Source organism: Coturnix japonica, chromosome Z (genome assembly GCF_054131305.1).
Source record: "Coturnix japonica strain WE chromosome Z, WE-NBRP24, whole genome shotgun sequence".
NCBI lineage: Eukaryota > Metazoa > Chordata > Aves > Galliformes > Phasianidae > Coturnix > Coturnix japonica.
The window spans coordinates 62,342,183-62,357,436 of NC_140702.1; the positions used below are offsets into that span (position 1 = coordinate 62,342,183).

The window sequence follows — 15,254 nt, forward strand, 5'->3', positions numbered from 1 at the left end:
AATGTCACAAAAGCAAACTTTTTCTTGATGCCTCTTGGACTGTAAAACATTTAGTAACAGTGTGAGAGATGTTGTTATGTTTCTTGTATTGCTCTACATTGTTAAATTGTTCAATGGATATATTACAGTTGCGTTTGCACCTCATTTTGCTTTTTTCTATTTGTTTTAGGTCAATAAATGGACTTGTCGAAACTTTGGAGACACAAAGGTCGAGGTATTAGATTAACCTGTATTCCAACAAGTACCAAATCCTGTCCCACTGACATTATTTTTACCAAGCTTTCATTATGATCTGTTGGCTGTGCACATGCATACCTACCTGTACTGTGTTTTAATGTGTGCTTGTGTTCAAAGAGGTACAGAACGATTGTTCCCATCAGAGAATTAGATAACACTTAGGCATCCAATACAAATCCCATCTTTCAGAAAACAGATTCTTGTGTGTTTTTTTTGTTTGTTTGTTTTTTTAGTATTAATTTATTTTTTAACTGTATTCACTAAAATTCTCTTTTTATGCTCCCATATTACTGTACAGCTGAAAGCTGCTTTACTCCATGGTAGATAGCACTGACTGCTGACATGTGAAAATAGGGCTAGCTTCTGGTGCTTTGCATTGGAATAAGAGATCAGGAAAAAAAAACAACAAACATGAACAATTATTTATATGTTTAAAAATGAGTAATCGAAGTTTCAGTACACATAATTCTTACATGCAGTGAAAATACAAAGCTTTCTTTCTCTCCCTATCTGTGCAGAGTTGATCTTTCCAATGTGCTGGACCTGCATGCTTTTGACAGTCTATCTGGAATCAGGTATGGCAATAATTTCACTTTTATTAAAAGTAATGTTCATTGCATAGATAGACGCATGAAGTAGGTACATTTACATTTAGGCAGAGTCTGCATCTGAATTTCTGTTCCATGTTCTAGTTCAGACACTTGTTTACAATTCTCAGTAAGAGTAAGAAGTAATAGAAAGAGGATGTTTTTCCACTTGAGATACATGCAGCAAAAGATTGTAGGGTTTGTAAAATGAAATGAGAGCCAAAGCACCCACGATTGTTTGGCGTTTTCCCCCCGTTTCCCTTGTTGAGGCTTTAAGTTGTCCATTAGTACTACTACTACTAAATAAGATCTCAGTGCTTTTTTCTGGTTCTCTTAAAACTCAGAGGATTTAATTTCTTTCTTGCTTTACATTGTGATGAACTGGAGACCTTAGTTTTCACAGGAAACTCTGAGTTCCACAACAACCTAGGCCTTGGAAATGTTGTTCAGCGTGTTCCTGGATCCGTTATGTCCTCTGGTTCTTTTATGACTAAGAGGCTGAGCTTTAAATTAGCAAACACTGCACAGTGTGCAGTGGGAATTAGCTTTGGGAATGAGTTAAGTAGAAAGCGTTGTATAGTATTTCACTTCATTTTATACTGCACATTTTACTCTTAGAAGCAATGGCTTTGTTCCTTTTTTACTTCCTAACATAGTTTCAAAAAGTGATGCCCAACAAATCATCCCACAGATGTCAGAAGTTGCTTTTTTGTTTTATAACGATGTAAGAGTGTAAAATGTATATAGAAGTCCATGGCGACTTACTCTGTGATGGTTAAAAGTTAGTAGGTCGTACTACTAGCCTTGTTGTGAAAATGGGTCTCCTAAGTCTTTCTTGTAAGACACTGAGAGCTGAGTTAGAACAAAGCGTTTCTAACCATAACAGACTCTCTTGGCCCAAGGACAGCTTTAATCCAACCAGAAATGACCATCCAATAGGTCACTCCTTGCTTTATCACTCATACGTCAGAATTTTTTTCCTAATCTAGAAAGGAAATCCGTAATGGTTCTGTACATTACTATAGTCAAATTAGATAATTGACAGTGGAATTCCAGCAGTTAAGCTGTGGCAGACTTCCTATCACAGATCATTTGAAAGATCAAACAAACATAAATAAACATAACTATTCTGAGATTAAAGCTGAATTAACAGTTGAAAATTACTTTGATAACAGCACTTTAGTTTTGGTCTGCAGTACTGAAGAGTTTGTGTAGATCTTGTTTGAGATAATGACACTGCATCCATCCAGTGCAAATGCAACATCTGCTAGTTTACAGCTTGCAGAAAAAATTCGAGAGTATGAAGACAACAGATGCACATCTCGACAAGGTAATTACAACAAGCACTGCTTCAGTCTCGCTGTTAGAAGATAGTTCAGGATAACTGCAACCATGGCATACTAATCATCTTATTTTTTCAGAAGGTTTCAAGTAGAGAATAGTATGTTTAAGATCTCTGGAATATTACACTGAATGCCATGTACTTTGATACAGATAGATAGTAAATGTATATACTGAGTTCTGCTTTCAAATATGGTTTAAGAGTTCTATTGTTGGAAACAGTGTTCTTGTACATGGAGAGCATTACTACAACAGACAAGTAATACTATTCCTTTCAATATTTGCCCTTATTGAGCAATTGAGATTTGAGAATTGAGCCCTATACTTACACCTGATATTTATCCCGTAGGTCGAAATGATGTCAGTGTTTGTAGATACTGGGGAGTTGCTGTTCACAACTTTGCATTAATTAAGGTGTTAGAGAGACACATTCTGTGAGTGCTTCCCTTTGTTTTTACACAGAAAATCAACAGACCAACCTGTAACAGTGAATTAGGTTTTCCTATAAATTTGATATAAATCCTATAACCGCACGTGTGCTAGAAGGTTAGGAATGTGAAATGCTTTGCTTTTCCAGATATGTAACCCAGCTTTTATTTATGTCAGGGTAGAATCTTCTCTCTTGCTCTGTGCAGTAAAACAATCCTTGCATATTACAGTGTAAATTGCATTTTTATCTTGGTGATTGTGTTTTATTTAGAGAGAAAATACAGTATTTTGTCTGTTTTGTGGTTTTGATTTTTAATAAATAATTGAAGGGGAAAGGGTCTGGCCTGTCACTCCTTTAGAGTATAAGCAGTTCTGTGCTAAATGCTGCTTTTAAGCATCTATCTTGTCTGTCTTGTGTGTCTTTCCATTTACAGGACATAGTGACAGTAACACTTGAAGTCCTAGGAAATATGAAGGAAGAAAACCTTAATCTCTTTATACAGGTAGATATTAATACATCGCAGTCAAGTGCAAAATCATTGTGTCCTTTTGTAGAAAATCATCTTACGCTGTTCTGTTTGTGAAAACATTTTTCCTCTTTGTAGAATCTTCTGTGGGAAAAGAATGTGAAAGATAGGACTGGACGTACCATGGATGTCATAAGACTGAAGGTTTGCCTGCAACTTCCAACCTCTTTGTTTTGTGCTTTCCCTCTTTTTAAATGGAAAGAAACTGCAGTGTATTGTCAGCCACATACAGGTCAAAGAGCAGACAAAAGAGAGAACATCAGTTTGTCATTGATCCATGTAGAGACACTTAAATACCTGCTGGCCAATGAGACCACTCAAGGTAGCTGACAGAGAAGCAAACCACAGTACTACTTGCTGTGTAGTGAAAGGGGAGACTTGCAGTCCCAAACATGAGTGGGTCAGGATTAATGATCAGGACATAAGTGAAAGGAGGTGATGTTGTTTTCCCCTCCTTTGCTCTGAAAGGTCTCATCCATTTCACCTAGATGGCTCCTTAGCTAGGGATGTAGTTACAGGTTTCTGTCCATGATTACAGTTATTGGCATAATAAACAGAAGTTTAATTGAGTGTAACAATGCAGCACAATGCTAGTGATGGTCCACCTAAAATTTTTTGATTACATCAGACTGCAGTTTTAAAGATGTGATTTACACATAAGTGTATTCATCCCCGTGTACGATTCATTGCATAGTTCTGAGGTGAACGTTGGTGATGCTTGAGGATGTACTTTCATTTTCCTTAAACCACAAAGCTAAGTAAATGATAAAAAAGTCGATTGTATGATTAGACAAGGTCTAAGGAAAACAATCAAATGTGCTGTGATTTGTTTCCTGAGAACATATGTGTGTCAGAGGCAGCAAGGTAATTATTTGTACTTCACTGGAAGAAAGGTTTATTTCTTGACAAGTAGAACAACAGCAGCATAAAGCCGGCAGTGCTGATGCACTTCAAGCTGTCTGTTGTACTCATTAGCTGTACTGCTGATTAGAAGTATGCTTCTGTTGTACTGAGCTTTGGGATCCCAGTAATATTTACATTCTATTTTAGACAGTTTTCAAGTGATGAAAACTCTTTTAGTGCAACGTTTGGCATGTGAGTTAATGGACTTAGTTTTGAAAGTATTCCATTGTTAATTCCATTGCTAGTCATTTCACCACACAGATATTTGTTCTTTCTCTGCTATTGAGAGATTCTGTTTCAAGACAGTGTAAGTGTTAAGCATGAGAACTCAGTGGGAACAGACTCAGCATTTTTGCCTATTTTACATCACCTTGGACAGGTGATGAGGCTTTCATAGAGACATATATCATACATACAATCAAAGTGGCATGGTAGGAGATGACATTGAAATTTGCATAAATATTCCAGGTAACCGTCCAAATGAGAAGCTGAAGGCAGAGTATAGCAAAGTATAATTCTTAATTGTAAGAATGGTTGTTACAAGAGATGACTCTGTTGCATTGTTATTTTGATCAACCTCTGCATATTTGTCAGAGGTTTTTCCCTGCTCTGTGTACTTGTAAAGTTGTGGGGTTTTTTTTTCTCCATAAGTATTTTGTTTTTAAAGGTTTGTTTATATACTCTAAGAGTTATTTTTCTGGTAAGGGACTCGTATCTATTCAAGGCAAATCTCATCAAGAGATAGGCCAAGGTGTCCATGAGCTGTATGATCTGGAAGAGACTGCAATAGAATGGAAAGAAGATGAAAAAAGAACCAATAGGTTCATTCCCAGGGTGAGAGAGTGAGGCAGACTACTACATACTGTATCGGATTTACAGATGATTTAGTTGCCTGGAAGTAGAATAAAATGTCAGGTAACAGAGGCATCTAAGTAAAGTGTACTGAAAGAACAGACCTACAGAACAGTGAGGACTGGTAAGTGCAGAAATAGTTTTTCATTTCTAGCTTTTTCATTGATAGTTGGCCATAAAATCAGTTCCTTACAATGTAGTAACTTAAGCAGTATGAATGAAAATCATACATTGTGTAAAATGATTTTGGCATAGTTTAAATGCAAATTAATTTGAGCATTTTTTAAACATGCTTAATCCAGTTGTTTTAATTATTGTCTAGCACTTGACAGAGGAGAAGCCAGAAGGCCTTGTCAACGAAGCATCTCGGTATGGATATCAAAACCACTTTTTTAATCATAGTCAGTGACTGCACTGTGCGGAAGATCATTCAAAATTGATTCTTTTTCTTTTCTAAGGTTTTCCCCTCCCTTGCTTTTAAACAAAGGTAGAAAACAAAAATTACTCTGTACTTCATTTGATCATTCTGCTTAGATATGAATTTTCTAATAAGTAGGTTGATCTGAAAAGAATGCCTCCTCTTTTTTTCCATGGAAACTACAACAGATAGAGTACAAATAACAGGTTGAAAGAAGCTCAACTTTCAGCTACAAAAACAGTTTTCAGTATAGTCTCCTCACCATTAGCTATACATTTTTGCTAGCAGTGAAAAAGCCTCAGCATGCTGTGCTTGTAAACATTTCAGTGGCCATGGCTTGTCTTTCATGTCACTGTCTGCTGCTACTTTTGTCTACTGAAATGCACAAGCCACAAGTAACCTCAAGAAGCTAATACTGTAGTCATTCCATGATGTTTTAGTTGGCTGATGGTTTGGTTAATGTTTGCCTTCCTGTACTAACAATATAGTAATTTTACAGTGCTATGAGAGACATACTGCTTCGGCCTTACAAAAATCTGCTTGTTCAAGGTGTTCCTTTTTTCTTTTTCCAAATGCATAGGCAGGTTGCATTAGCTGATCTTGTAATCGTCAATAAAACGGATTTGGTTTCAAGGGAAGAATTGAATAAAGTCAGAACAACTGTCAGGTATGAAATTTCTGGTATAACAGTGACATTGTATGTGCTCAAATGTTCTTAGAAATTAGATCTCATGATTGTTCCAACAGATCATGTAGTGAAAAAGAGCAGTGAGAAAGCAGTGAAAAAGAGTCTGCCCCTTTCTGGAGATGTTTCCAGTGCATTTCTGTGCTTCCACAGTCTTATCAGCTTGCCTAAGTAAGATTTGATGTTACCTGCTCAGAAGTGTAGAATTATAGAATAGAATCAAAGAATGCTCTTAAGTTAGAGGGAACCTTCAAGGACCATTGACTCCAACCTCTGGCTCTACTCAGGACCACCCAAAATTCCAATTCTATGTCTGAGAGCTTTCTCCAAACGTTCCTTGAACTCTGGCTGCTTGGGGCTGTTCCATGTCTACCGCCCTCTGGTGAAGAACCTTTTTCTAATACCCAACCTGACCCTCTTCTGGTGCAACTCCACACCGTTTCCTTGGCTAAATTAGGCCTAAAAAATGCCTTATAATAGACCTTTGTCTTAAGTGCTCACATTCTTATACTATTGGGCAGCTGTTGCCATTTGTCTGAGTTAACTACAGGGGGCAATGTCTGCTAGTCCATACATATTTATTAGCAAATATAAAGGGGTATGGAAGATATCTGAATAATTGTCATGGATGTAAAAGAACAAATGGGCTGAATCAAACCAGTGTTCAAAGGTGTGTTCCATCTTTCTCAGTACCGTGACAGACAAAATGGAATATTGAGAAATACTTTGCAACGTTATTTGTGGTTCAGACTCTTGAGAATTCTTAACCTTGCAGTTTGTACGGGGAGAAGAAAAATGCTATGTTCAGTAGTAATATTTTATTGTCAGAAGTTGTGAATTTTGACCTTGGTTCGGCTATAAAATGTCACAAAAGCAAACTTTTTCTTGATGCCTCTTGGACTGTAAAACATTGAGTAACAGTGTGAGAGATGGCGTTATGTTTCTTGTATTGCTCTACATTGTTAAATTGTTCAATGGATATATTACAGTTGCGTTTGCACCTCATTTTGCTTTTTTCTATTTGTTTTAGGTCAATAAATGGACTTGTCGAAACTTTGGAGACACAAAGGTCGAGGTATTAGATTAACCTGTATTCCAACAAGTACCAAATCCTGTCCCACTGACATTATTTTCACAAAGCTTTCATTATGATCTGTTGGCTGTGCACATGCATACCTACCTGTACTGTGTTTTAATGTGTGCTTGTGTTCAAAGAGGTACAGAACGATTGTTCCCATCAGAGAATTAGATAACACTTAGGCATCCAATACAAATCACATCTTTCAGAAAACAGATTCTTGTGTGGTTTTTTTTTTTTTGTTTTTTTGTTTGTTTTTTAGTATTAATTTATTTTTTAACTGTATTCACTAAAATTCTCTTTTTATGCTCCCATATTACTGTACAGCTGAAAGCTGCTTTACTCCATGGTAGATAGCACTGACTGCTGACATGTGAAAATAGGGCTAGCTTCTGGTGCTTTGCATTGGAATAAGAGATCAGGAAAAAAAAACAACAAACATGAACAATTATTTATATGTTTAAAAATGAGTAATCGAAGCTTCAGTACACATAATTCTTACATGCAGTGAAAATACAAAGCTTTCTTTCTCTCCCTGTCTGTGCAGAGTTGATCTTTCCAATGTGCTGGACCTGCATGCTTTTGACAGTCTATCTGGAATCAGGTATGGCAATAATTTCACTTTTATTAAAAGTAATGCTCATTGCATAGATAGACGCATGAAGTAGGTACATTTACATTTAGGCAGAGTCTGCATCTGAATTTCTGTTCCATGTTCTAGTTCAGACACTTGTTTACAATTCTCAGTAAGAGTGAGAAGTAATAGAAAGAGGATGTTTTTCCACTTGAGATACATGCAGCAAAAAATTGTAGGGTTTGTAAAATGAAATGAGAGCCAAAGCACCCACGATTGTTTGGCGTTTTCCCCCCGTTTCCCTTGTTGAGGCTTTAAGTTAGTACTACTACTACTAAATAAGATCTCAGTGCTTTTTTCTGGTTCTCTTAAAACTCAGAGGATTTAATTTTTTTCTTGCTTTACATTGTGATGAACTGGAGACCTTAGTTTTCACAGGAAACTCTGAGTTCCACAACAACCTAGGCCTTGGAAATGTTGTTCAGCGTGTTCCTGGATCCGTTATGTCCTCTGGTTCTTTTATGACTAAGAGGCTGAGCTTTAAATTAGCAAACACTGCACAGTGTGCAGTGGGAATTAGCTTTGGGAATGAGTTAAGTAGAAAGCGTTGTATAGTATTTCACTTCATTTTATACTGCACATTTTACTCTTAGAAGCAATGGCTTTGTTCCTTTTTTACTTCCTAACATAGTTTCAAAAAGTGATGCCCAACAAATCATCCCACAGATGTCAGAAGTTGCTTTTTTGTTTTATAAAGATGTAAGAGTGTAAAATGTAGATAGAAGTCCATGGCGACTTACTCTATGATGGTTAAAAGTTAGTAGGTCGTACTACTAGCCTTGTTGTGAAAATGGGTCTCCTAAGTCTTTCTTGTAAGACACTGAGAGCTGAGTTAGAACAAAGCGTTTCTAACCATAACAGACTCTCTTGGCCCAAGGACAGCTTTAATCCAACCAGAAATGACCATCCAATAGGTCACTCCTTGCTTTATCACTCATACGTCAGAATTTTTTTCCTAATCTAGAAAGGAAATCCGTAATGGTTCTGTACATTACTATAGTCAAATTAGATAATTGACAGTGGAATTCCAGCAGTTAAGCTATGGCAGACTTCCTATCACAGATCATTTGAAAGATCAAACAAACAGAATTAAACATAACTATTCTGAGATTAAAGCTGAATTAACAGTTGAAAATTACTTTGATAACAGCACTTTAGTTTTGGTCTGCAGTACTGAAGAGTTTGTGTAGATCTTGTTTGAGATAATGACACTGCATCCATCCAGTGCAAATGCAACATCTGCTTGTTTACAGCTTGCAGAAAAAATTCGAGAGTATGAAGACAACAGATGCACATCTCGACAAGGTAATTACAACAAGCACTGCTTCAGTCTCGCTGTTAGAAGATAGTTCAGGATAACTGCAACCATGGCATACTAATCATCTTATTTTTTCAGAAGGTTTCAGGTAGAGAATAGTATGTTTGAGATCTCTGGAATATTACACTGAATGCCATGTACTTTGATACAGATAGATAGTAAATGTATATACTGAGTTCTGCTTTCAAATATGGTTTAAGAGTTCTATTGTTGGAACAGTGTTCTTGTACATGGAGAGCATTACTACAACAGACAAGTAATACTATTCTTTTCAATATTTGCCTTTATTGAGCAATTGAGATTTGAGAATTGAGCCCTATACTTACACCTGATATTTATCCCGTAGGTCAAAATGATGTCAGTGTTTGTAGATATTGGGGAGTTGCTGTTCACAACTTTGCATTAATTAAGGTGTTAGAGAGACACGTTCTGTGAGTGCTTCCCTTTGTTTTTACACAGAAAATCAACAGATCAACCTGTAACAGTGAATTAGGTTTTCCTATAAATTTGATATAAATCCTATAACCGCACGTGTGCTAGAAGGTTAGGAATGTGAAATGCTTTGCTTTTCCAGATATGTAACCCAGCTTTTATTTATGTCAGGGTAGAATCTTCTCTCTTGCTCTGTGCAATAAAACAATCCTTGCATATTACAGTGTAAATTGCATTTTTATCTTGGTGATTGTGTTTATTTAGAGAGAAAATACAGTATTTTGTCTGTTTTGTGGTTTTGATTTTTAATAAATAATTGAAGGGGAAAGGGTCTGGCCTGTCACTCCTTTAGAGTATAAGCAGTTGTGTGCTAAATGCTGCTTTTAAGCATCTATCTTGTCTGTCTTGTGTGTCTTTCCATTTACAGGACATAGTGACAGTAACACTTGAAGTCCTAGGAAATATTAAGGAAGAAAACCTTAATCTCTTTATACAGGTAAATATTAATACATCGCAGTCAACTGCAAAATCATTGTGTCCTTTTGTAGAAAATCATCTTACTCTGTTCTGTTTGTGAAAACATTTTTCCTCTTTGTAGAATCTTCTGTGGGAAAAGAATGTGAAAGATAGGACTGGACGTACCATGGATGTCATAAGACTGAAGGTTTGCCTGCAACTTCCAACCTCTTTGTTTTGTGCTTTCCCTCTTTTTAAATGGAAAGAAACTGCAGTGTATTGTCAGCCACATACAGGTCAAAGAGCAGACAAAAGAGAGAACATCAGTTTGTCATTGATCCATGTAGAGACACTTAAATACCTGCTGGCCAATGAGACCACTCAAGGTAGCTGACAGAGAAGCAAACCACAGTACTACTAGCTGTGTAGTGAAAGGGGAGACTTGCAGTCCCAAACATGAGTGGGACAGGATTAATGATCAGGACATAAGTGAAAGGAGGTGATGTTGTTTTCCCCTCCTTTGCTCTGAAAGGTCTCATCCATTTCACCTAGATGGCTCCTTAGTTAGGGATGTAGTTACAGGTTTCTGTCCATGATTACAGTTATTGGCATAATAAACAGAAGTTTAATTGAGTGTAACAATGCAGCACAATGCTAGTGATGGTCCACCTAAAATTTTTTGATTACATCAGACTGCAGTTTTAAAGATGTGATTTACACATAAGTGTATTCATCCCCGTGTACGATTCATTGCATAGTTCTGAGGTGAACGTTGGTGATGCTTGAGGATGTACTTTCATTTTCCTTAAACCACAAAGCTAAGTAAATGATAAAAAAGTCGATTGTATGATTAGACAAGGTCTAAGGAAAACAATCAAATGTGCTGTGATTTGTTTCCTGAGAACATATGTGTGTCAGAGGCAGCAAGGTAATTATTTGTACTTCACTGGAAGAAAGGTTTATTTCTTGACAAGTAGAACAACAGCAGCATAAAGCCGGCAGTGCTGATGCACTTCAAGCTGTCTGTTGTACTCATTAGCTGTACTGCTGATTAGAAGTATGCTTCTGTTGTACTGAGCTTTGGGATCCAAGTAATATTTACATTCTATTTTAGACAGTTTTCAAGTGATGAAAACTCTTTTAGTGCAACGTTTGGCATGTGAGTTAATGGACTTAGTTTTGAAAGTATTCCATTGTTAATTCCATTGCTAGTCATTTCACCACACAGATATTTGTTCTTTCTCTGCTATTCAGAGATTCTGTTTCAAGACAGTGTAAGTGTTAAGCATGAGAACTCAGTGGGAACAGACTCAGCATTTTTGCCTATTTTACATCACCTTGGACAGGTGATGAGGCTTTCATAGAGACATATATCATACATACAATCAAAGTGGCATGGTAGGAGATGACATTTAAATTTGCACAAATATTCCAGGTAACCGTCCAAATGAGAAGCTGAAGGCAGAGTATAGCAAAGTATAATTGAGAAGCTGAAGGCAGAGTATAGCAAAGTATAATTCTTAATTGTAAGAATGGTTGTTACAAGAGATGACTCTGTTGCATTGTTATTTTGATCAACCTCTGCATATTTGTCAGAGGTTTTTCCCTGCTCTGTGTACTTGTAAAGTTGTGGGGTTTTTTTTTCCTCCATAAGTATTTTGTTTTTAAAGGTTTGTTTATATACTCTAACAGTTATTTTTCTGGTAAGGGACTTGTATCTATTCAAGGCAAATCTCATCAAGAGATAGTCCAAGGTGTCCATGAGCTGTATGATCTGGAAGAGACTGCAATAGAATGGAAAGAAGATGAAAAAAGAACCAATAGGTTCATTCCCAGGGTGAGAGTGTGAGGCAGACTACTACATACTGTATCGGATTAACAGATGATTTAGTTGCCTGGAAGTAGAATAAAATGTCAGGTAACAGAGGCATCTAAGTAAAGTGTACTGAAAGAACAGACCTACAGAACAGTGAGGATTGGTAAGTGCAGAAATAGTTTTTCATTTCTAGCTTTTTCATTGATAGTTGGCCATAAAATCAGTTCCTTACAATGTAGTAACTTAAGAAGTATGAATGAAAATCATACATTGTGTAAAATGATTTTGGCATAGTTTAAATGCAAATTAATTTGAGCATTTTTTAAACATGCTTAATCCAGTTGTTTTAATTATTGTCTAGCACTTGACAGAGGAGAAGCCAGAAGGCCTTGTCAACGAAGCATCTCGGTATGGATATCAAAACCACTTTTTTAATCATAGTCAGTGACTGCACTGTGTGGAAGATCATTCAAAATTGATTCTTTTTCTTTTCTAAGGTTTTCCCCTCCCTTGCTTTTAAACAAAGGTAGAAAACAAAAATTACTCTGTACTTCATTTGATCATTCTGCTTAGATATGAATTTTCTAATAAGTAGGTTGATCTGAAAAGAATGCCTCCTCTTTTTTTCCATGGAAACTACAACAGATAGAGTACAAATAACAGGTTGAAAGAAGCTCAACTTTCAGCTACAAAAACAGTTTTCAGTATAGTCTCCTCACCAATAGCTATACATTTTTGCTAGCAGTGAAAAAGCCTCAGCATGCTGTGCTTGTAAACATTTCAGTGGCCATGGCTTGTCTTTCATGTCACTGTCTGCTGCTACTTTTGTCTACTGAAATGCACAAGCCACAAGTAACCTCAAGAAGCTAATACTGTAGTCATTCCATGATGTTTTAGTTGGCTGATGGTTTGGTTAATGTGTGCCTCCCTGTACTAACAATATAGTAATTTTACAGTGCTATGAGAGACATACTGCTTCTGCCTTACAAAAATCTGCTTGTTCAAGGTGTTCCTTTTTTCTTTTTCCAAATGCATAGGCAGCTTGCATTAGCTGATCTTGTAATCGTCAATAAAACGGATTTGGTTTCAAGGGAAGAATTGAATAAAGTCAGAACAACTGTCAGGTATGAAATTTCTGGTATAACCGTGACATTGTATGTGCTCAAATGTTATTAGAAATTAGATCTCATGATTGTTCCAACAGATCATGTAGTGAAAAAGAGCAGTGAGAAAGCAGTGAAAAAGAGTCTGCCCCTTTCTGGAGATGTTTCCAGTGCATTTCTGTGCTTCCACAGTCTTATCAGCTTGCCTAAGTAAGATTTGATGTTACCTGCTCAGAAGTGTAGAATTATAGAATAGAATCAAAGAATGCTCTTAAGTTAGAGGGAACCTTCAAGGACCATTGACTCCAACCTCTGGCTCTACTCAGGACCACCCAAAATTCCAATTCTATGTCTGAGAGCTTTCTCCAAACGTTCCTTGAACTCTGGCTGCTTGGGGCTGTTCCATGTCTACCGCCCTCTGGTGAAGAACCTTTTTCTAATACCCAACCTGACCCTCTTCTGGTGCAACTCCACACCGTTTCCTTGGCTAAATTAGGCCTAAAAAATGCCTTATAATAGACCTTTGTCTTAAGTGCTCACATTCTTATACTATTGGGCAGCTGTTGCCATTTGTCTGAGTTAACTACAGGGGGCAATGTCTGCTAGTCCATACATGTTTATTAGCAAATATAAAGGGGTATGGAAGATATCTGAATAATTGTCATGGATGTAAAAGAACAAATGGGCTGAATCAAACCAGTGTTCAAAGGTGTGTTCCATCTTTCTCAGTACCGTGACAGACAAAATGGAATATTGAGAAATACTTTGCAACGTTATTTGTGGTTCAGACTCTTGAGAATTCTTAACCTTGCAGTTTGTACGGGGAGAAGAAAAATGCTATGTTCAGTAGTAATATTTTATTGTCAGAAGTTGTGAATTTTGACCTTGGTTCGGCTATATAATGTCACAAAAGCAAACTTTTTCTTGATGCCTCTTGGACTGTAAAACATTGAGTAACAGTGTGAGAGATGGCGTTATGTTTCTTGTATTGCTCTACATTGTTAAATTGTTCAATCGATATATTACAGTTGCGTTTGCACCTCATTTTGCTTTTTTCTATTTGTTTTAGGTCAATAAATGGACTTGTCGAAACTTTGGAGACACAAAGGTCGAGGTATTAGATTAACCTGTATTCCAACAAGTACCAAATCCTGTCCCACTGACATTATTTTTACAAAGCTTTCATTATGATCTGTTGGCTGTGCACATGCATACCTACCTGTACTGTGTTTTAATGTGTGCTTGTGTTCAAAGAGGTACAGAATGATTGTTCCCATCAGAGAATTAGATAACACTTAGGCATCCAATACAAATCACATCTTTCAGAAAACAGATTCTTGTGTGTTTTTTTTTTTTTTGTTTTTTTGTTTGTTTTTTAGTATTAATTTATTTTTTAACTGTATTCACTAAAATTCTCTTTTTATGCTCCCATATTACTGTACAGCTGAAAGCTGCTTTACTCCATGGTAGATAGCACTGACTGCTGACATGTGAAAATAGGGCTAGCTTCTGGTGCTTTGCATTGGAATAAGAGATCAGGAAAAAAAAACAACAAACATGAACAATTATTTATATGTTTAAAAATGAGTAATCGAAGCTTCAGTACACATAATTCTTACATGCAGTGAAAATACAAAGCTTTCTTTCTCTCCCTATCTGTGCAGAGTTGATCTTTCCAATGTGCTGGACCTGCATGCTTTTGACAGTCTATCTGGAATCAGGTATGGCAATAATTTCACTTTTATTAAAAGTAATGCTCATTGCATAGATAGACGCATGAAGTAGGTACATTTACATTTAGGCAGAGTCTGCATCTGAATTTCTGTTCCATGTTCTAGTTCAGACACTTGTTTACAATTCTCAGTAAGAGTGAGAAGTAATAGAAAGAGGATGTTTTTCCACTTGAGATACATGCAGCAAAAGATTGTAGGGTTTGTAAAATGAAATGAGAGCCAAAGCACCCACGATTGTTTGGGGTTTTCCCCCCGTTTCCCTTGTTGAGGCTTTAAGTTGTCCATTAGTACTACTACTACTAAATAAGATCTCAGTGCTTTTTTCTGGTTCTCTTAAAACTCAGAGGATTTAATTTTTTTCTTGCTTTACATTGTGATGAACTGGAGACCTTAGTTTTCACAGGAAACTCTGAGTTCCACAACAACCTAGGCCTTGGAAATGTTGTTCAGCGTGTTCCTGGATCCGTTATGTCCTCTGGTTCTTTTATGACTAAGAGGCTGAGCTTTAAATTAGCAAACACTGCACAGTGTGCAGTGGGAATTAGCTTTGGGAATGAGTTAAGTAGAAAGCGTTGTATAGTATTTCACTTCATTTTATACTGCACATTTTACTCTTAGAAGCAATGGCTTTGTTCCTTTTTTACTTCCTAACATAGTTTCAAAAAGTGATGCCCAACAAATCATCCCACAGATGTCAGAAGTTGC

The 15,254-nt window shown here is 36.7% G+C and overlaps 1 protein-coding gene and 1 long non-coding RNA gene across 2 annotated transcripts in view; one reads left to right on the forward strand and one right to left on the reverse strand.

The window, feature by feature from the left end:
• LOC146754132 (uncharacterized) overlaps window positions 1-15,254 on the reverse strand; it is a 187,709-nt gene that overhangs the window by 112,673 nt on the left and 59,782 nt on the right. The gene's annotated exons all lie outside the window — the stretch shown is intronic.
• The window catches only part of LOC146754136 (uncharacterized), a gene marked incomplete at its 5' end in the record, with an annotated part of 50,444 nt that overhangs the window by 17,686 nt on the left and 17,504 nt on the right, over window positions 1-15,254 (forward strand). Inside the window, 16 exons of the mRNA XM_085529279.1 lie at window positions 170-214; window positions 756-812; window positions 2,103-2,154; window positions 3,029-3,097; window positions 3,200-3,265; window positions 5,199-5,245; window positions 5,875-5,961; window positions 7,010-7,054; window positions 7,605-7,661; window positions 8,945-8,996; window positions 9,869-9,937; window positions 10,040-10,105; window positions 12,075-12,121; window positions 12,751-12,837; window positions 13,886-13,930; window positions 14,481-14,537. Coding sequence (XP_085385405.1) covers window positions 170-214; window positions 756-812; window positions 2,103-2,154; window positions 3,029-3,097; window positions 3,200-3,265; window positions 5,199-5,245; window positions 5,875-5,961; window positions 7,010-7,054; window positions 7,605-7,661; window positions 8,945-8,996; window positions 9,869-9,937; window positions 10,040-10,105; window positions 12,075-12,121; window positions 12,751-12,837; window positions 13,886-13,930; window positions 14,481-14,537 — 948 coding nt within the window. The remainder of the gene's footprint in view (window positions 1-169; window positions 215-755; window positions 813-2,102; window positions 2,155-3,028; window positions 3,098-3,199; window positions 3,266-5,198; window positions 5,246-5,874; window positions 5,962-7,009; window positions 7,055-7,604; window positions 7,662-8,944; window positions 8,997-9,868; window positions 9,938-10,039; window positions 10,106-12,074; window positions 12,122-12,750; window positions 12,838-13,885; window positions 13,931-14,480; window positions 14,538-15,254) is intronic.